The 21,849-nt window shown below is 55.3% G+C and overlaps 1 protein-coding gene across 1 annotated transcript; it reads right to left on the minus strand.

The window, feature by feature from the left end:
• Positions 1 to 266: 266 nt before the first annotated feature.
• Positions 267 to 1,444, minus strand: LOC136491201 (expansin-B5-like). The gene is made up of 4 exons (XM_066487439.1): positions 1,228 to 1,444; positions 997 to 1,109; positions 691 to 884; positions 267 to 597 (listed from the first exon to the last, which is right to left on the minus strand). The coding sequence occupies exons 1-4, from the start codon at positions 1,442 to 1,444 to the stop codon at positions 267 to 269; spliced, it is 855 nt and encodes a 284-aa protein (XP_066343536.1).
• Positions 1,445 to 21,849: the final 20,405 nt, after the last annotated feature.

Raw genomic sequence — 21,849 nt, forward strand, 5'->3', positions numbered from 1 at the left:
AAGATTACAAGGAAGCTGCTACTGTAGATTTATAACAAGATTTATAGATGCTGCTTGATGCCTTCCAAGACCCCTACCGCCGAGCTGCACTTGTTATCAAATAAGACTGACACTGCACCAACGACTGGAGAAGTGCAAATGGCCATACCGGCTATAGGCTACAGGGGAAGAAATTTTACAAAGTCTGGAATTTCAGGCACACACGTGACCAATTACTTTTGACAATTGCCGCAGCATTAACCTAATCCCTCTACACCAATGGCTTATTAGGTGGCGTAGTTCACCGTTGACCAGTATGTCATACCGGCGCGCCAACCGGCGGGGATGGCGTTCCCGACGACGAGCACCTTGCCGGAGCCGGAGATGAGTCGGACCGAGAATGGGGCGCGCAGCGGCTTGCCGGTGTTCGAGTTGGTGCGCCACATGGCGCCCCACGAGTGCTGCATCGGCGCCCACGCGCCGCCCTGCTGCATGATGTGCACCGCGGCGAGGTCACCGTCGCCGTTCTGGTACTGGATCAGCACGGCGAGGTAGAACGGGTTGGAGCCCCGGTCCACTTTGAAGGCAATTCCCATGCCATTGTAGTTGCACGACACCCTGCGAGAATAAAGGTAGTAGCTTCGATCGTCACACGCGTGCACAGCTTAATTTCACTAGAATGGTCAGTCAAAACTTCAAACTCAACAGCACCTCCTGTATTGGATCTTGAGGATTCCAGTGGCGCGGAGGCGGTCCGCCATCCCGCGGTTGGCCATGGCGCCAAAGGCCGTGCCACTCATGTCAAAGTGCGCCGTCCTGGCGAGGCAGACCCCACCGGGGCAGGAGTCGGTGATAGTAACAGTCACTGGCCACCCGGAGCAGACTTTGTTGCCGGTGCACTTGATCTTCGTATTCGTACAGCAGTACAGACAACACTTGTATCAGTGGTTAATTAAGAAGACGAATGTACGTACGCACTACACGCCACACAACACTTCGCAAGTCACAAGTACTAACCTGATAGCATGCGCCGCAGCCATTGCCGTTCTTGAAAAGGGAAGGACCGCCGGCGGCGATCATCGACGAGAACGGGCGTTGGCTGACGGTGCCTTGATAACCGCACGCACCGCCTGCATGCAACGAGATCATCAACATTCAGTTGCAGGATTAAGCTTATTTAATATGATTTCTTCTAGTCCAGGACTGCTACGATTCACTGCATTACATATTGATCAATGTGATACTTACCGTCGCTGCCGGCGCCGTAAGGGCTCCCGTACCACGTCGCGCCGCCGGAGTACCATCGGTCGGCGGCTCTGGCTGGCGTTGAGGTGTACCGGCTGGTAGTGTGGTTGCGAAGAGACATGGACCTCGGATGCCCATAGCAGGGAACGGGGCTTACAAGAAGTGTCAGGATTGGCAGCACCGCGAATACGGCATCTCGGAATGTAACTGGAGTAACCATTGATTATCTCCTCCTTGTTGAGAGGGCGAGACTTACTCCTAGTCCTAGCTAACTGTATCGATGCGTAGTGGAGCTAGGCTTGTTTTGTGGTCTCTTAAGCTCGATTTGGGTGTTATATGTAGTAGTAGTAGGATGGTTTAATTAGGGGTCACGACTTAAAAATTACGTGCACATGCAGTATCGGGAATGAACGTGGCAAATTGTTTGTCCTTACGGGTGTGAGCGCTCATAACCTCATATGCTGCGGTCAATTCTTGAGTCTTGGATAAACAAATAACACAAGGTAGTTCGCGTCGGTTGAGCATGTGTAATGTGTTACAGTTCAAGAAGTTGAACTGGTACGCTTAGACATTTGGGCAAATTGTTATTGTTTTCATTTATTAAATATGTGCTGCGTTTGTCAAAAGGTGACTTGCTACTGATCTCATCATTGTTCGTACTATAGTGTACTACATGTATCGGGTCTAAATGATTGTCTATATAACCCTTTATCCAGCCCTAGAACAATCCGTTCCTGTTTGGTTACTGGTATAAGTCTACTCCATCTGTCCTATAATATAATGCATTTTAGAAATTTTAGAACATATTAACATATGTATCTTAACTTTTTATTTCCTAATCAGATGCTATCATCAATATGATTAATGGTAACTGATTGATAAATAAAAAGTATTTAATGCAAATGTCGGATACCGTGAGAAGGGGTACCCTAAGCAAGATCCAAAAAACGACTGCTTAGACTTCGTAAAGATCGAAACCAGCTAAACGCTGCTGGCCTCGGCCGATTCTCCGACTCGCCCGAGGCCCCATCACCGCGGGCCTCGGCCGATTCTCCGACTCGCCCGAGGCCCCATCACCGCGGGCCTCGGCCGATTCTCCGATTCGCCCGAGGCCCCCTCACCGCGGGCCTCGGCCGATTCCCCGCCAAAGGCCTCGGCCGGGCCACCGACCCTCCGTCTCGCGAAAGGCGGGCTCGGCAGCACTCCGCTACCTCTTCCTTCTCCCGTCCCTCTGGCAAAACGTCGTGTCGCATCAACTCAGCCAACTGCTGCCCCTGACAACAGCCGCATGCCCGGCACAGTACAGCAGAATGGCCGATGGGACAGGAGGCAGGACTGGGCAGGGGTTATCCGTCACTATGCTATCCACCATGCACATGGTTGACACCCATGCCTCACTGTGCTGCCAACTCCTGCTCCGAGAACAACGCAGCATGGGGAGCCACGTCTGGGCTACTGTGGCCTCGGAATCAGTACCCAGGGCCAATAACTCCCCCCAAGGCCTCGACAGTTTGCTTCACGGGCTCGGCAGCCTGAGGGTCCATGACCACCGAGCCCCCCACGATGGCTCGGCCTCGGCATCTGCAGAGCCGCTGCTCCCTACGACGTCATTACACGGTGACCAGCACGTCGCCCGCCATGTCCTGCATCAAGCCGTACTGGAGCCCCACGACGCACAAGATCGAGTATGACCAGCATGTCACTTCCGCACGACAAGGACGGGGCCACTCCATCGACCATACTACAACAGTGGCCGGCTACAGGGCTCGGACACGCCACCCCATTTACAGAAGCGCTATGTAGCAACCTATGTACGGTCCCGGTCCTCCCTTAGAGTATAAAAGGGAGGGACTGGGGCCATTTCTAGGGGGGAGAACAAAAGGACGAACACACCGATAGAACCACGCACTCCTATGCTGCTTGGGTACAACGCCTCAAGCAGCCCGCACCACACACGCCGAGATCTAGGGCTAGTTCCCTCTCTCACCTAGCTTGTAACCCCCTACTACGAGCACTCCGGTGCAAGGAATACAAGATCGATCTCTCGGACTGGACGTAGGGCCATGATTGCCTGAACCAGTATAAACCTTGTGTCTCTTTGCACCACCATCCGGGATTAGGGGCACGCAGCACAAATTCACTCGTTGGTTGAGGGACCCCTGGTTCCAAAGCACCGACAGTTGGCGCGCCAGGTAGGGGGCGTCTGCGTGTCAGCTTCGTCATCCTAGCAAGTTCTGGATGGCAGACCCCGTACGACCATTGCGTCTCGGCACCGTGGTTTGGTTCGGGAGCCTAGAGTTCATGTCTCTAGGGCATGAGTACGACATGGTGCTCCTCACTCCTCGAGCCCCACCGTCCGACGATGAAGTCGCGCCCCGGCAGCCTAGGCGCAGGCGGCGCCCGGGCGGCCGCTCTCGCCACGCTCGCCAGGCGCGACGCAAGCAAGGCCACCCCGACGCTACGTGAGCCCAGGGCAGCACGCCCCTCCCCGCCGATGCCCTACGACCAGCTGTTGGTGCGGGGTCCCTGGCTGGGGACCTGTCTGGCCTGAGCATGGACGAAGGAAAATCGCCGGTGGCTCGCGGCGACGCCCAGTCATCTAGCTCTGCCCCACCACTCCCTGAAGAGCCGACCCCAACGGGGCAGAATATGGAGACGGCACCGTCCCCATACCCCTTTGGGTTGAGAAATGCCGCCGCCTCTTACGCCTACGCTTACGCTGCCACTCACAAGCACCCCTCGGAACGCCGCCAGCGCTTCGCTCTCGACCTGAGCGCCCGCTCCGACTCCTCGGACGAGGACGAGGCATGGCCCAGGGTGAATTTCTCCGAACCCCACAACCCCGGGGCTTTGCGCCAATTCTTGGCCGCAAGCGACTACTGCCTCGGCTACTCCGACTCCGAAGATGAAGGGACTTACGACCCATCTCGTGAGTGCTTCCACGTCGGGCTCGGGATGCTAAGGGCGGGCGAAGAGGACGAGAGGACAGGCAACCATTCCCCGCCCCGGGCAGGGGCGGGCAACGCCACACCTCCGCGTCTCGAGGCCCCGGCAGCACGGAACGAGAATCCCGTTCGCGGGGGGCATCGACGCCCAGACCTGGAGCAGCTCCACGAGCTTCGAGCCAAGGTCGAACAAGATCGACTCCTTCTGCAACAGCTTTGGGACACTCTCGAGCAGGAGCAGCAAGGGCGCGGTGAGGGCGGAGGGGCCCAAGGGAGGGCCCGCGACATCCATCACCGCATCAACGACGACGAGGGGGGAGAGCCACCCCCAATCTTTAATCGCGCTAGCCAGAATGTCGCAGCGGCTGCGATGCTGGTCCGAGCAATGCCCGAGCCCTCCACCACCGAGGGGCGACGGAAAGCGATCAAATCACAGGTCCTGTCCGACTTTGTAGCCGAATGGACCGACACACAGCTGCCACCCGTTCAGATCCAATCAGAATGCTGGACCATGTACTTCGACGGGTCTCTGATGAAAACCGGGGCTGGCGCGGGCCTGCTCCTGGTCTCGCCCCTTGGAGTACACATGCGCTACATGATCCGGCTTCACTTCGCCGCCTCCAACAATGTCGCCGAATACGAGGCCCTCGTCAACGGCCTGCAAATCGCCATCGAACTTGGAGTGCGACGTCTCGATGTACGGGGTGATTCGCAGCTCGTCGTCGATCAGGTGATGAAAGAGTCGAGCTGCCATGACCCCAAAATGAAGGCGTACTGCGCGATAGTACGTCACCTGGAGAACAAGTTCGACGGTCTCGAACTCAACCACGTTACACGAAAGTTCAACGAGGCCGCGGACGAACTAGCAAAGATGGCGTCGGCACGGACCCCGGTTCCCCCGAACATCTTCGCCAGAGACCTCCACAAGCCATCCGTCGACTACGCCTCAGCGACGGAAGAGGGCCCGTCAGCCGAGCCCACCGCAGGGCCCGACGCCCCCTCTGCCACCGAGACCTCGCCCGCCGGGCCCGAGGCCATGGCGATTGACGCAGAACCTCCCGAGGCCGATCAAGGAACGGACTGGCGAGTCCCTTTCCTTGATCGCCTCGTTCGAGGAGAGCTTCCTGCTGACAGAACCGAAGCCCGGCGGCTTGCGCGACGCGCCAAGACTTACGTCCTCTGCGACGGCGAGTTGTATAGGCGTAGCCCATTCGGTATTCTCCAACGATGCATCACCACCGAGGCTGGCCAATCCTTACTTTGGGACTTGCACGCGGGAGTCTGCGGGCACCACGCGGCGCCTCGGGCGCTCGTGGGTAACGCCTTCCGCCAAGGTTTCTATTGGCCGACGGCGGTGGCCGACGCCATGAGGCTAGTACGCTCCTGCGAGGGATGCCAGTACTACGCTCGACAGACGCACCTCCCAGCCCAAGCCCTCCAAACCATCCCCATCACATGGCCATTCGCTGTATAGGGGCTGGACATGGTTGGGCCTCTGCAGAAGGCACCCGGGGGCTATACCCATCTGCTGGTAGCTATCGACAAATTCTCCAAATGGATCGAGGCTCGTCCGATCGCTCAGATCAAATCCGAGCAAGCGGTGCTGTTCTTTACGGATATCATCCACAGGTTCGGGGTTCCTAACACCATCATCACTGACAATGGGACACAATTCACCGGTCGCAAATTCCTAACTTTCTGCGACGACCACCACATCCGGGTGGCCTGGTCGGCCGTAGGGCACCCAAGGACGAATGGCCAAGTAGAGCGTGCCAACGGCATGATCCTACAAGGCCTTAAGCCAAGAATATTCAATCGGTTGAAGAAGTTTGGCAAGAAATGGCTTGCCGAACTCCCGTTAGTCATCTGGAGCCTAAGGAATACCCCGAGCCGAGCCACGGGATTCACACCGTTCTTCCTGGTCTATGGAGCCGAGGCCATCCTCCCCACTGACTTGGAATACGGTTCCCCGAGGCTACAGGCGTACAACGAGCAAAGCAACCGCACTACCCGCGAAGACGCCCTCGACCAACTGGAGGAAGCCCGAGACGTCGCGCTGCTACACTCAGCCAGGTACCAGCAAGCCCTACGACGCTACCAAGCCCGGCGCGTCCAAAGATGAGACCTGAAGGTAGGCGACCTGGTGCTGAGATGGAGGCAAAGCAACAAGGGCCGCCACAAGCTAACCCCACCCTGGGAAGGGCCGTACATCATCGCTCAAGTGCTGAAGCCCGGGACCTACAAGTTGGCCAACGAGAAGGGCGAAATCTTCACAAACGCTTGGAACATAGAACAGCTACGTCATTTCTACCCTTAAATTTCCAAGCATTGTTTACATTGTTTCTCGAAATACAATAAAGAAGCGTCCTTAGTTGTTATAATCTTTCGAGGAACCCCCCCTTATAGACAAGTCGATTGTATAGAACCTAAGGACCGCACGATCGTCTCAAAGGCGAAAAGGCCGGCCAAGCCGTGAGAACGACCCACGCCTCTAGGCTACGGCAGCTCCCTCACCACCTCTTCACCCAAAGGACAGCATAGGCTCCGAGGAAGTTCTATGCAGAGAGCTTGTCTATCAATAGGGGCTCGACGTCACAATAGCGCTATAAGGGGGACTCGGCTCTGCCTCTGCAAAGCCGAGCCCCCCTCGGGGGCTAAAAAGGGGGAACCCCCTAAGTCCCGAAACCCCCTAAGTCTCGAACACCGTTTGTTAATGGTCTTTCAAAAAAATTTCTACGCCAAACTCTCTCGCGCTCCGGCGGGACCCTCACAAGAAACCCAAAGACCAAAAGTTTGTCTGGAGGCCAAAGGGCCGGTCGAGACGTGAGAACGGCCTACGCCTCTGGGCTACGGCAGCTCCCTCACCACCCTTCGCCGAAGGACGGCTTAGGTCCCGAGGGTTTTCTTTGCGGGTTCCCAAGATCGAGACAGAGGGCACAGGCTCGGAAGTAGAACAGAAAACGATTAAAAGACGCACGTACGCAAATACTTTACAGGCCTCGACGGCCACAAAGACGTCACGGTATGACAACTAACCCAATCCGGTTACATGACCCCTTTTGGCCCAGATCAAAGCTCAAGGACCGGCAGCTGGCGCGGGAGGGACCACCTCTTCTTCAAATAGACGGGCCAGCGCTGTGCCAGGTGCCTCGGCCGCCTCCAACAGCTTCACGACCTCCGCATCCGCCTCCTCGTCATCTTCTGGCAACACGTAGCCGTCGCTGACGGCCTCGAGGTTGATGGCATAGTGCGAGGAGACAATGGCCAGGGCGCGCTTGACACCCGTGTGCAACGCCCCCCGGAGCCTCTCATGGACGCGGCCGCTCAACGCAATCAGACGGCTCCCAAGGGAGCTGGCTGATTGGACCTCCCCAACGTCTAGGGCCTCGTAGGCGGTACGAACAGCGCTGCACAGCGCCTCATGCTCCCGGACCTCAACATCCAGCGCCGCTTGCGCTGCGACGGAGGCCACAGCCGCCTGGGAAGCCTCTTTCTCTAGATCTACGTCGCAACGAGGGGTCAGGAGTCAAACGCGAACCAGAACAAATGGACAAGGAACACGGTTCAGCGGAACTTACCCTCGGCCTTGTTCTTCCAGGCTAAGACCTCGACCCGAGAGGCCTCGGCCGCCTTGGTAGCCTCTGCCAGGGCGACTTTTGTCGCCTGATGCTCGCTCTGCTCCGCACCCAGCTGCCCGGCTGTGGCCTTCGCAGAGGCCATTGCTTCTTGGGCCCGAGACCTGAAGGAGTCTCGCTCCTCCTCCAGTTCCTTGATCTTCGCCACCAGAGGGGCAGCCTGCCCCTTAGCCGTGACCAGCTCGGCCTGAAGGTCAGCACAACGAAGGCGGAGGTCCTCCACTTCCGCACTCCGCGCCAACAAAAGCCCCTGGGCATCGGCAAGCAGGCCCCTCTGCCGCCGGAGCTGGTCCCAGATATCCCTCTCCCTTCGTAGGAACACCGATTTCCCAAGGGACCGGGTCTCGAGCTCCTAAAGAGGTAAAAAACGCACGTCAAACACTGCGAGGACAACTCGGCACAAGACACGAAAGTACTTACCCGAGTGACACCAGGCAAGTCCCCTTCCATAACAGTCATCGCTGTCTGCAGCGACCGCACTGCCAGTTGGAGGTACTCCTCGAGGGTATCCCAACGCCCCCCCTCCGCGATATCTTCAAGGGCGAACACAGGCTCCCCCTCGGGATCAGCCTGGTCCCACCAGAAAACACGCGGGAAGTTCCACCCACGGGGCTCGGGCCGTAGCGGCGCAAGGGCCGAACTCCCCTCGGCGGGATCTGGGACTGGCTGCTCCGCGGTACTGGCCGCCTCGATGTCCGCCGCCTCCTTCCCTCAGGAGGAATCATCAGACGAGATTGTCTGAACCAGGGGCGGCGCCAAAATTTGCCCCGTCTCCACCTCCATCGCCTCGGTCTCGACGGATCCGGGGGCTCTGGCCTCCGCCATCTCTACCTCGATGGCCCCGGCGTCCACCGCGCTGACGTCGGAGGTCTTGGGGGCTTCGGCCTCACCCTCAATGGCCTCGGCAATAGCAGATGCCCCAGCCTCCTTCGCCCCAAGACCCACAACATCGCGAGGCATGGGCTCCTCCTCCTCCACTCGCTCCGCAGCCGCCTCGGCCCCCTTTTCCTGGGCAGCCGCCTCCTCCGAAACGGCCTCGCCCAACGCCGCGCCGCGTCGCACGCCAGCCTGCGCCTCCGGTGCCTGATGGGCGGAGGAGCTAACGTTCACCTTGAGCGCCTTACGGGGCGCCAAGGGAGGATCTTCCACCAGAAGCGTCTGGCTGGAAGAAAAGACACTCCCAAGGTCAGCATGCAACCAAGGGGCAAACAAGAAGTACTACGGACTCCACCAGAGAAGACGCTTACTATGACCGGGGATGCAGCCGCTTCGATACCGCTAGCCTCCTCTGCAACGGCGGCGGTGGTGGCAGCAGCGCGGCCTCGGTGTCCACCAGTGCCAGCTGGCCTCCGTCGGACCCCGGCACCTCCTCGACCCTTCGCGGAGATAATGGGGTCGCCCCCACCGTCACCGCTCCACCTCCACCATCGAACCCATCGGGCTGACGGCACGCTCCTCCGACACCCGCGCCTCGGGTGTGTCGGCCTCGGCCCCGGGACGGGCCGCCACTGGCCCCGGGACACCTCCTCCTCCTCCTGGGGGCGTCAGGCTCCTTGCCGGCGCCCCGGGTACCATCTCCCTGATGTCGGGGAGGTGTTCTAGGCAGGCCGTCCCCACCTCGCGCCCGCCGCCGTCGCTCGAAGAATCCGACACCGACGACGAGGGAGACGGTTCCAACGGGAGACCGTCGAGCTTCTGACGCCGGCGACGGGCGTCCAGCTTTTCGCGCGCGAGGATCTTCTTCGTGCGCTTCGCCTCCTTGGCATCTTTCTTCTTCTCCTCCTCCTCGGCACGCGCCCTGTTCACGGATCGCCGCCGGGCGTCCTCGGGAACGGGCGGCGGGGAGCCTCGCACGTCTCTTATCCCCTGTGAGAACGACGAAGTAAGACAACAGACAAAAAAGGCGAAAAACAAGAAGGCCGCAAAAGCCTCGACAACATCCAACTTACCAGCGAGACATACCCCCGCGACGGGCGCATCGGGAATGGCATCAAATCGTCGATCTTCGGCTTCCCGTCCACCGCTTCTCTCACCCGATGCAGGGTCTCGTCGTCGGTAAGGGCGAAGGCGGACATCTTGACACCGACGATCGAATCGCCCGGGGTCATCTCGAACAGCCGCCGCCGCCGGGCCATCAGCGGCAGCACCCTCCGGCGGTGAAAAGCCGCCACGACCACGGCCACCGAAAGGCTGTGGTCACGCAGCTTCCCCAAGGCCCTCAAGAGCGGTTCCAGCCTAGGCTGATCGGCCTTGATGACGCCGTACCCCCATTTCTCTGGTTGACTCTCTACAACCCGCCCGGTATAAGGGGGAAGTCCTCCGCCGTCGTTGCGGAGGTAGAACCAGCCGTCATACCAACGACGGTTGGACGATGACAGCTGGGCCGGGATATAGAGGGACTGCCGGTCTTGGCGCACGTGAAGGGTGCAGCCGCCGGCCCTCTGTACCTTCCGAGCCCCCCTCGTTCCCCCCGGCTTGGTGGTGAACGTCGCTCGGAACAAGTGGAGCCACAACTCCCAGTGGGGAGCGATCCCCAGGTACCCCTCATAGACAGCGACGAAGATGGCCGCCTGCGCGATGGAGTTGGGGCTGAAATTGTGCAGCTCCACGCCATAGTAATGCGGGAGCGCCCGCATGAAGTTATCCACCGGCGACCCGAAGCCTCGCTCGTGGAAGACGACGAAGCTCACCACGTAGCCGTCGCACGGCCTCGGCTCCGACTCGTTCCCCGGAGCAATCCACTCTGGCTCGTCGGGGTCGGTGATCGGGCGAAGAAGACCGGCCTCCACGAGCGACTGCAGCTTCTCCTCGGTAACGTCGGACCGCTCCCAGGGATCCGTCGGGAGGATGACGGGACCACCAGCCATTGCGCGGTGGAGGACGCTGCTACGGCGGTAATCTCTCTCCCTCTCTCTCTCGGTCTCTCGCCCTCGCCCTTCTCTTCCTCGGCGCTCTATGCTCTCAGCAACGGCACGGAGGCAGCAAAAGCGAATGCGGAAGAGGTAAGAAGGGGAAGGGCGAGGTCCTTTGCGTATTTATGCAGGGACAAGACGAAACCGCCGGGCGACGAAATCGGGGAAGTTTCCCCCAAAAGATCCGGCGCGGTTATCCAGATCCGGTTTTACCGCCCACGCGCCCACTCCCTCCTCATTAAATCGTGCGTGCAGACACGTCCCGTCGGCTGACGCCACGTCGCGTCCAACCGCAGCAGCAGCAGGCGCCGTTTTGCCTCCCCAAAAAAGTCGCCTCAAAAGACGCGCCTGCCGTTGTTAGCCGTAGGGAGAGAAATAACCCCCCCGATTCCTTTCAGGCAAAGGAACTGGGCACCGAGCCCGCTACGGTCCAGGGGTTCGAAGGCTGGGCCCTTAGGGGTTTCGATAGCCGCCCCAGGGCAACAGAGTCAGGGGCGACTATGGGCGAGCCTATACGAGGCCGAGGCCCAAGCAAGCGAAACGCTTGGGACGCCCTGTGTCGTGTCCGAGACCGGTAGGGAGGTCTCCGAATGGGATCCCACCGTAGGGAGGCACCGAGCCACCGAGGCCCAGCGAACGGCCTCGGCACCCACTAGAGAAACCCTCCGGTACTCTTGGAGCGCGTCTCCGGACCGCTAGCCGACCCCCAGCGAACGGGGTACGGGCCTCCACTCGGACTTACCCGATAACAGCTCACCGGAAATGCCGTCGCTCGCGCCCACCGAGGGTAGCATGGCATCTTCCACCCCTCCTTCCGAGCGAAAAGGAAGCGCGAGGGTCGAATAAAGAGTCAGGAGAATCCCTGATGGCCCTCTTGCCCCACGCAGAGGCTAAGGGACTCTTCCTGCAAAACATTGCCGAGGCCCAGCGGCTTAGACTCGCACACGAGGGGGCTCGGCAAAACAAACCCTCCTTCCAAGCGAAAAGGAAGCGCGAGGGTCGAATAAAAAGTCAGGAGAATCCCTGACGGCCCTCTTGCCCCGCGCAGAGGCTAAGGGACTCTTCCTGCAAAACATTGCCGAGGCCCAGCGACTTAGACTCGCACACAAGGGGGCTCGGCAAAACAAACCCTCCTTCCGAGCGAAAAGGAAGCGCGAGGGTCGTTCAAAAAGCCAGAAGAACTCCTGACGGCCCTCTTGCTCCGTGCAGAGGCTAGGGAGCTCCTTCTGCAAAAGACACCGAGACCCCGCGACCTAGGCTCGCACCCGAGGGGGGCACGGTAGACAGACCCTCATGCGCGAGGGGTGAACCAAAAGCCAGGGGGACCTCTGACCGCTCTCTCGCTCCGTGCGAGAGACTCGGGGGCTCCTCCTGCAACTTTGCCGAGACCCAGCGGCTCAAGCTCGCACACGAGTGGGCTCGGCAAAGAGCCCCCTCGTCCGAACGAAAAGGACGTGCGGGGCCCTGACCACCCTCTCGCTCCGAGCGGAGGCTCGGGGGTTCTTCCTGGACCCAAGATAAAGACAAAGCGACCCAAGCCCGTTACAGTCCAGGGGTTCGAAGGCTGGGCCCCCAGGGGTTTCGACAGCCGCCCCAGGATAAAGGAGTCAGGGACGACTACGGGCGAGCCTGTACAGGCGCGCCCTGGGTCGTGTCCGAGACCGGCAGGGAGGTCTCCAAATGGGATCCCACCGTAGGGAGGCACCGAGCCACCGAGGCCCAGCGAACGGCCTCGGCACCCACCAGAGAAACCCGCCGGTATTCTTGGAGCGCGTCTCCGGACCGCTAGCCGACCCCCAGCGAATGGGGTATGGGCCTCCACTCGGACTTACCCGATAACAGCTCACCGGAAATGCCATCACTCGCGCCCACTGAGGGTAGCATGGCATCTTCCACCCCTCCTTCCGAGCGAAAAGGAAGCACGAGGGTCGTACAAAAAAAGCCGGGAGAACCCCTGACGGCCCTCTCGCTCTAGGCGGAGGCTAAGGGGCTCTTCCCGCAACATCGTCGAGGCCCCGCGATCCGAACTCGCACCCACGGGCCCGGCAAACACGATGAAAACGCCTCACTCGAAAGAGAAAAAAGCCCCTGAAGAAGTGAAATCACTCCTCTAGGGCCTCGGGGGCTACACCCGGCGGGTGCGCTCGCGCGCACCCACCGAAACCTCGAAAACAAAACACCATCCCGACAGGAACTATCAAGAGCCAATTCTCGTCAGAACCTCAGGGGGAGTGCCTCCACTCCCCCCAAGGCTCGAGGGCTACTGTCGGATACCGTGAGAAGGGGTACCCTAAGCAAGATCCAAAAAACGACTGCTTAGACTTCGTAAAGATCGAAACCAGCTAAACGCTGCTGGCCTCGGCTGATTCTCCGACTCGCCCGAGGCCCCATCACCGCGGGCCTCGGCCGATTCTCCGACTCGCCCGAGGCCCCATCACCGCGGGCCTCGGCCGATTCTCCGATTCGCCCGAGGCCCCCTCACCGCGGGCCTCGGCCGATTCCCCGCCAAAGGCCTCGGCCGGGCCACCGACCCTCCGTCTCGCGCAAGGCGGGCTCGGCAGCACTCCGCTACATCTTCCTTCTCCCGTCCCTCTGGCAAAACATCGTGTCGCATCAACTCAGCCAACTGCTGCCCCTGACAACAGCCGCATGCCCGGCACAGTACAGCAGAATGGCCGATGGGACAGGAGGCAGGACTGGGCAGGGGTTACCCGTCACTATGCTATCCACCATGCACATGGTTGACACCCATGCCTCACTGTGCTGCCAACTCCTGCTCTGAGAACAACGCAGCATGGGGAGCCACGTCTGGGCTACTGTGGCCTCGGAATCAGTACCCAGGGCCAATAACTCCCCCCAAGGCCTCGACAGTTTGCTTCACGAGCTCGGCAGCCTGAGGGTCCATGACCACCGAGCCCCCCACGATGGCTCGGCCTCGGCATCTACAGAGCCGCTGCTCCCTACGACGTCATTACACGGTGATCAGCACGTCGCCCGCCATGTCCTGCATCAAGCCGTACTGGAGCCCCACGACGCACAAGATCGAGTATGACCAGCATGTCACTTCCGCACGACAAGGACGGGGCCACTCCATCGACCATACCACAACAGTGGCCGGCTACAGGGCTCGGACACGCCACCCCATTTACAGAAGCGCTATGTAGCAACCTATGTATGGTCCCGGTCCTCCCTTAGAGTATAAAAGGGAGGGACTGGGGCCATTTCTAGGGGGGAGAATAAAAGGACGAACACACCGATAGAACCACGCACTCCTACGCTGCTTGGGTACAACGCCTCAAGCAGCCCGCACCACACACGCCGAGACCTAGGGCTAGTTCCCTCTCTCACCTAGCTTGTAACCCCCTACTACGAGCACTCCGGTGCAAGGAATACAAGATCGATCTCTCGGACTGGACGTAGGGCCATGATTGCCTGAACCAGTATAAACCTTATGTCTCTTTGCACCACCATCCGGGATTAGGGGCACGCAGCACAAATTCACTCGTTGGTTGAGGGACCCCTTGTTCCAAAGCACCGACAGCAAAACTGATTTATGTATTCTAGAATTCTTTATATTTGAGTACGAAATTTGAATGCTACAAACTGCATTCAACTATTCGGCCAAATATTGGCTCCGTTCGCTAGTCTGAAACTTGGCTGAAACTAACTGAAAAATATTGTTCCGGTTGAATTGTTGTGAGAGAAAAACATTGTTCTTGCTGAAAAAAAGCCAAACAAACCGAATATGGGGTAAGCCGAACAGGGTCATTATGCGTGCGTTTGTTTGCCTCGACGAACCACCGTGCCCCAGGGTGCAACTTGGACTGTTTGATTGCTGGATGAGCCCACGAGCCAGCCCCGCACGGTCGTCGAAGCAGCGAAGATGCTCCATCTGGAGGAAGGAAAATTATTCTCGTTTCTCCGGAGCCAGCCTTGCTGCAGCCACGAGGGGCTGTTACTGTCACCTCTGGTTCGCTATCACCCCTCAATCCCGGCGGGGAAGATCCCTACCTTTTTTTGTATTTTCATTAAATAAAACAAAAGTTGTACAGGACGAAGTTACAAGGCTGTCAAAGCCCTCGCCCCCTCCCCACCTTGCCATGGGCAGCGCCGCCGTCCTGCGCTAGCTACCCGACGGCGAATCCATCTCCCCACCTCCATGGGCAGTGCCCGACGCTGCTTCCCGACAGAGCTCCCTGAAGGCGGAGGAGCTTCCGCTGAAATCAGGCCTAATTCGCCATGGCCAGGAGGACTCACGCCCAGGCGGCCGTCAGGTCACCGGATGCGTGGCGCAGCCGCGAGTGGAGGCGAGCCATGGACCACCATGCCGCCGTCCTCCGAAGACACCTCGCTGACGGCATGCTCTCCGCGTCCTCCCACGCCGTCTGCCTCGGCGGTGCCCAGGAGGCGATGGTGCTGCGGGAGCTCGGCGTGTTCAGCGCCGTCGCGGTCGCCAAGATGCGGTCCCCTCCCCTCTAGGCAGGCGGGAAGCAACCATCAACTCCCCTTCCTGAACTCCTCCGTCGACTTCATCTTTGCCGAACGCGCCCTCGACTCCTCCAAACGCCAGGCCGACCTCGCCACCGAGGCGGCATAGATTATGAAGCCGGACGACCACCTCGTGGTCCTCACGTCTAGCAACGACGAGGAAGGAGCAGCCTATGGCTAATCCTAGCAGCAACATCTCTCCCTCCTCGTCCTCACATGGGGAAGAGCAGAGCTGCGCTACCATGTATGCAAGGTGTTTGTGCAAATGGCAGGGGTAACTCTACCCATGGGTAAATATGTAAATAATCCGTTTCGTACAGGCAATGTTGTTGCACCAGATGAGCATGGCCAGCCACATGAGCCACCCTTGTCCAGCAAACGCATCCTACTTATCCAGTTATGCACCCTCACTCCTGCACCCGCTCTACAGCCCAACCAAAATCACTGATGTAAGATTATATCAGGCCCTGTTCGGCTTACCTCATATTCGGCTTGTTCGGCTTATTTTTTCAAACGGAACAGTGTTTTTCTCTCACAACAATGTCAAGACTATTAGTGGCTAAGTAATGGGTCTGTACTGGGCTTGGCCCAATAGTTGGAACCTGGGCTTGGCCCATCGTGTGAAGTCGGTCATGACAGTGTTATAAGCCGGTGTAACAAACTCATTCATTATGGAATAACAGAACTCCGAATCCTCCAAACTCTTCCTCGGTCTCTTCCTCTGTTCTGCTCTTCCAACTGGGAATCGCCTGATTCCTTCTACCCGAGAAAAGTCATGACAATTTGGTACCAGAGCCGTCGTGTTTCCCATCTTGATCGTGTTCGTAAATCCTGATGGCAGGAATCGTCGTAAGCACTTCGGTGTTCGTCGATTGATTCCAGAAGTCCATTTCTAGGTTGAACGGGTCGGTGCTGAAACGCGAGGTGATTCGGGTGCGGGAGGAGTTTGGGTGGAGACGCTGTTGATTCGTGCTGGCGCCATCGAAGTCAACTAAGCTTCAACAGCAGATGGCGACGAACATTGAAGATTTGGCGAAGCAGTTCCAGGGTTTCCAATCAATGATGAAGAAGGCGTTGGAGGAGTTGAGCAGCCTCAACTCCTAGAAAGGGGTGATGGATGAATCCATGGGGGATTTGCTGCTCAAGACGGATGCGACTTCAGCGCGCCTTCTTCACTTGGAGCACGCGCCACTACTGCCACCGCCGCAGATGGGTCTGAGCGTACAGACTGACCTAGACCAGCCTGTGTAGCCGTCGGCATCGAGTTCTGGAGCAGCCGCGGGGCACAACTCGTCTGCTCTACACCGTGAGGAGGGTGATGGAGTTCTCGGGCCTACACCGCATTCGGTCACAGGTTCGCCACATGATTCTCCTCCGCGTTTTGTTGATGGGGCCAGTTTAGATCGGGATTGTGGGGGTCGTCATCTGCAGTTGCCGAAAATGGAGTTTCCAAAGTTTGATGGCTCCAACCCTCGTTGGTGGCAGGATCAGTGTGAGCTGTATTTTGAGATTTACTCGGTGGCACCATTTCTGAAGACACGCTTTGCCGCCCTGAATTTTGTGGCTCCCGCTTCTGTTTGGCTTCAGTCAGAAGAACGTCGTGGTCGGTTTCAAAATTGGGAAGACTTGGTGAAGGCAGTGCTTATCAAATATGATCAAGACCAATATCCAATGCAGTTGAGGCATCTGGATTCTCTTAAGCAGATGGGTTAGGTTTATGACTATCAGATAAGATTTGAGGAGTTAGCCCATGGCATTCTGCTGTATAATCCTGCTTATGATGATACTTTCTTTGTCACACGGTTTTTGGGGGTTCTTAAGGAGGAAATCCGATCTGCTATTGCTTTGCACTGACCAAAGACTGTGCAGATTGCCAGTGAATTAGCCTCTTTGCAGGAAATAGAATTGGAGTTGCAGAGGCCAAAATTTCCTCATAAGTCAGAGCATACCAAGTTTTAGGGTACCAAGTCTCACAATACTGATAAGCCCAAAGCTGTGGTCAAGAAGGTTGAGGTCAAGAATAGAGACGTTGAAGATAAGTTGGCTGCATTAAGGTCATTCAGGAGAGCCAATAATTTGTGCTTCACATGTGGTGAGAAGTGGACTAGCCGTGGACACAAATGCCCCACTCATGTGTCTATTCATGTGTTGCAAGAATTCATGGATGCAGTACATGTGGAACCTGAAGCGGATTATGCAACAGAGGATGAGGACACAGAGGCTGATGCCGGTCAAGTGGTAACGGCAGTGTAGCCACAACCTCAACCATCAAAGAGGACCAGGACTCTTAGGTTTATAGGTCATATTAATCAACAAGAGATTCTGATCCTTTTGGATTCTAACAGCTCAGGCACCTTTATCAACTCTGACCTGGTGGAAAGATGCAATCTAGAACAGCATGACTGTGATTCTCTCAAATTCATGGCAGCTGATGGTAGTTCATTGGTATCGGACAGAGTCATTCCACAGTTGCAGTGGGTTGTGTAGGGCCATAGTTTCCATTTTGATGCTAGAGTATTGTCTTTCAAAGGCTATGATCTCATCTTGGGAGCAGATTGGTTAGAGGAACATAGTCCCATGTGGTTCCATTGGAAGAAAAAGTGGATGAAATTCACTCACAATAACAAGAGAATTTTGTTGCAAGGAGTCAAGGACTTGATAGTTTGTTCTCATGTTCCTGCTTACAAGTTAAAAGGGCTACTTAAAAGAGGTGATATCACCCACATGTTGGAACTACAGCATGTCCAGTCTCTTCCAAGGCAGTCCAGTGACCCTCAATAATCTGTTGCTGTCATTGAGGACATTACCCAGCCTGAGACTAAGGATGATAATCTGCTTCCTCAACCAGTTCAGTCTTTACTGTAGCAGTACAATCATCTGTTCTAGGAATCTACTGGTTTACCACCTCAGAGGCATTTGATCATCACATCCCTCTCATACCTGGAGCTCAACCTATGAATGTTAGGCCCTACAGGTATGCTCCTTAATAAAAAGATGAAATAGAAAGGCAGGTCAATGAGATGCTCAAATCTGGGATTATAAGACACAGTGTCAGTTCTTTTGCCTCTCCAGTCTTGTTAGTCAAGAAAAAGGATGGGTCCTGGAGATTATGTGTTGATTATAGGCACCTCAACAACATCACTGTCAAGAACAAGCATCCCCTTTCTATTGTGGATGAGTTATTGGATGAATTGGTTGGGGCCTCCTACTTCTCTAAGTTGGACTGTAGGTCTGGTTATCATCAAATAAGAATTATTGAAGGTGATGAGCTTAAGACTGCTTTTAGAACTCATAGTGGGTTGTATGAGTTTAGGGTCATGCCCTTTGGACTCACCAATGCTCCAGCTACATTCCAAGGTGCCATGAACAATATTTTTGCTCCACTCTTGAGGAAATGTGTGCTTATTTTCATGGATGACATCTTGGTATTAAGTGAGACTATAGAAGAGCATGTGCATCACCTACAAGAAGTATTCATGATTTTAGAGAAAAAATCAGTTTCTTCTAAAGAAGTCCAAGTGTGTTTTTGCACAGAGATCATTAGAGTATTTGGGCCACATTGTGTCATCACAAGGGGTAGCTACTAAACCTTCTAAGATTCAGGCAGTAACTCAATGGCCTCAACCGAGTAATGTGAAGCAGCTAAGAGGGTTCCTTGGTCTCACAGGCTATTATAGAAGATTCATTAAGCACTATGGGCTTATCAGCAGACCATTGACTCAGATGTTGAAAAAAGGAGTACAACTTCAGTGGACTCCACTCGCTCAGGAGGCTTTTCTGCTGCTTAAGAAGGCTTTGACAGAAGCCCCAGTTCTGGCAATACCAGATTTCAGTCAGCCTTTTGTAATTGAAACTGATGCAAGTGAATTAGGTATGGGAGCTTGTTGCACTTGGACAATCAAAAAGTGGTGTCCAAGGTTCAACAAAAAGGCTCTACTCAAATTGATGGACCTCAGGTACAGAATTCAGTACAAGAAAGGAGTCACTAATGCTGTTGCGGATGCCTTATCTAGGGTAATGGAAGAACCTCATATCCTGGCTATTTCATTAAGTACACCAGCTTGGTTGAACAGGCTTCAGCAAGGGTATGAGGATGATGATGAAGCTAAGCAGTTGTTGGCTGAGCTTAGCTTGCATGAGGAAAACTCAAAAGGGTTTAGTCTGCACAATGGCATCATCAGGAAAAAGGGCAGAATCTGGGTGGGCAATAATACTATAGCTCAGCAACATATTTTGCATTCCTTACATGCTGGTGCAGTAGGTGGCCATTCTGGGGTTCAAGCTACTTATCAGCGGGTTAAGGCTCTTCTTGCTTGGCCAAAACTCAAACAAACCATAACCCAGTTTGTCCAGGGCTGTCAGATCTGCCAGCAAGCTAAGCATGAACATGTGAAACTGCCTGGGTTACTGCAACCTCTGCCAGTACCAGAGCAGGCTTGGCACACTGTGAGCTTGGATTTCATAGAAGGATTACCTAAGTCATACAAGTGGGATGTCATCCTTGTGGTGGTGGATAAGTTCTCAAAGTATGCACATTTTTTGCCTCTTTCCCATCCATACACCGCATTATAGGTTGCACAGACCTATTTCAACAATATATATAAGCTTCATGGGTTGCCTAGTGCCATCATCTCTGATAGGGACAGGATTTTCACAAAGTGCATTATGGCAGCAGCTGTTCACTCTGTCAGATACTAAACTTCTCATGAGCTCATCTTACCATCCACAAACGGATGGCCAAACCGAGAGGGTGAATCAGTGTTTAGAGGCATTTCTCAGATGCACAGTTCATTCATGTCCAAAGGAGTGGCACAAGTGGTTACCATTAGCTGAGTTTTGGTACAACACTTCATATCACTCAGCCTTGAAAACCACTCCCTTTGACGTGTTGTATGGGCATCCTCCAAGGCATTTGGGCATCTATGATCCAGTGGCAGTAACTGTTCCTGATCTGGCATCGTGGCTAACAGAACGAAATTTGTTGACCAAATTGATGCAGCAACAGCTGTTAAGAGCCCAACAGCGCATGAAAAACCAGTCGGACAAAAATAGATCGGAGAGGGAGTTCAGTGAAGGGGATTTAGTATACTTGAAACTTCAACCTCATATACAATCATCTGTGGCATTTCGCAATAATCACAAGCTATCCTTCCGGTATTTTGGACCTTATAAGATTTTGTCCAGGGTCGGATCAGTGACTTATAAGCTTGAATTACCTCCTTTAGCTGCTATTCATACAGTGGTCCATGTCTCTCAGTTGAAGAAGCATATTCCACCGGGCATGGAGGTAATTGATTACCTGCATGTTGTTGCTACTGATCCAAATGCTCCAGTTACCCCTGTTCAGATTCTGTCATCCCGCGCTATCTGGAAGGGTGGGTCTCTAGTTAAGCAAGTGTTGGTTCAATGGGCTAATCAGCCTAAGTCTATGGCTTCTTGGGAGGATGAGCATGACATGCTTCGCCGGTATCAGACAGCTTGGGGGCAAGCTGTTGCCAAAGGAGAGGGCAATGTCAAGACTATTAGTGGCTAAGTAATGGGTCTGTACTGGGCTTGTCCCGATAGTTGGAACCTGGGCTTGGCCCATCGTGTGAAGTCGGTCATGGCAGTGTTATAAGCCGGTGTAACAAACTCATTCGTTATGGAATAACAGAACTCCGAATCCTCCAAACTCTTCCTCTGTCTCTTCCTCTGTTCTGCTCTTCCAACTGGGAATCACCTGATTCCTTCTACCCGAGAAAAGTCGTGACAAATAATTCAGCCAACAGTGTTTTCAGCCAGTTTCAGCCAAGTTTCAGACCAGTGAACGGGGTCAATTTCTTATCCAGGTGAATCGAACAATAACAAATTATATTGTCTTATTCAAGTTAAGGGTATATTGTATAACCTCTAACGCAATACAATATTAATACGAGGAACCAATCAATAAATCGCGTGGATTCGAAAGACTGAGAAACTAGACGTCTTGTTCGCTTGGCTTATAAGCCGTACCTTTTCAGGCAACGAACAATATTTTTCTCTCACAATAAATCAGCCAACGATACTTTTAGCCATGACTTATCAGCCAAGCGAACATGCAAGAATTGCCTCACCAATGCTGGCACGAAAGTCCTGAGTGAACTTTCGTGCATATTATATTTCTTATATATGCACAATACTCGTACATGCACGTACACTCGTCGCTATAAATTCACATATCATCTTTAGGTGGTTCATTAGTTAAGTATAGAATCCTTCGATGAACTGCTTGTTCGTTTGTTCCCCGTATACGGTCCTGGCGGATCTGCATATGCAAGTATGCTGCGAAAATAGCGCCGTCCAGTTGTCTTTATAACACGGTTGAAACCTGAAGCCTCTGTTTTTTCTGCAACTTAAATATGCTACTGCGCCGGCTTCTTTTGTAAACTACGGTACCACAGAATTTTGGCTTGTTCGCAACAAATATGCTAGCGCTATAAAACTCCGAGCAGGCATTGATTTTCGTTATACTGAATTTGTTCAGTGTTCCGCATAAGTTCCCACTTCCCAGTCAACAGAAAAGCCAACGAGCACGAGCGAACCAGCTGCAGCTCCACCGAGACCGGCCGGCCACCCGGGCCCCTATCGCTCGTCACAATGATACCAGCCAGTAAGGCAGGAAGCTAA

This window comes from Miscanthus floridulus, chromosome 11, assembly GCF_019320115.1.
Source record: "Miscanthus floridulus cultivar M001 chromosome 11, ASM1932011v1, whole genome shotgun sequence".
In the NCBI taxonomy this organism is placed as follows: domain Eukaryota; kingdom Viridiplantae; phylum Streptophyta; class Magnoliopsida; order Poales; family Poaceae; genus Miscanthus; species Miscanthus floridulus.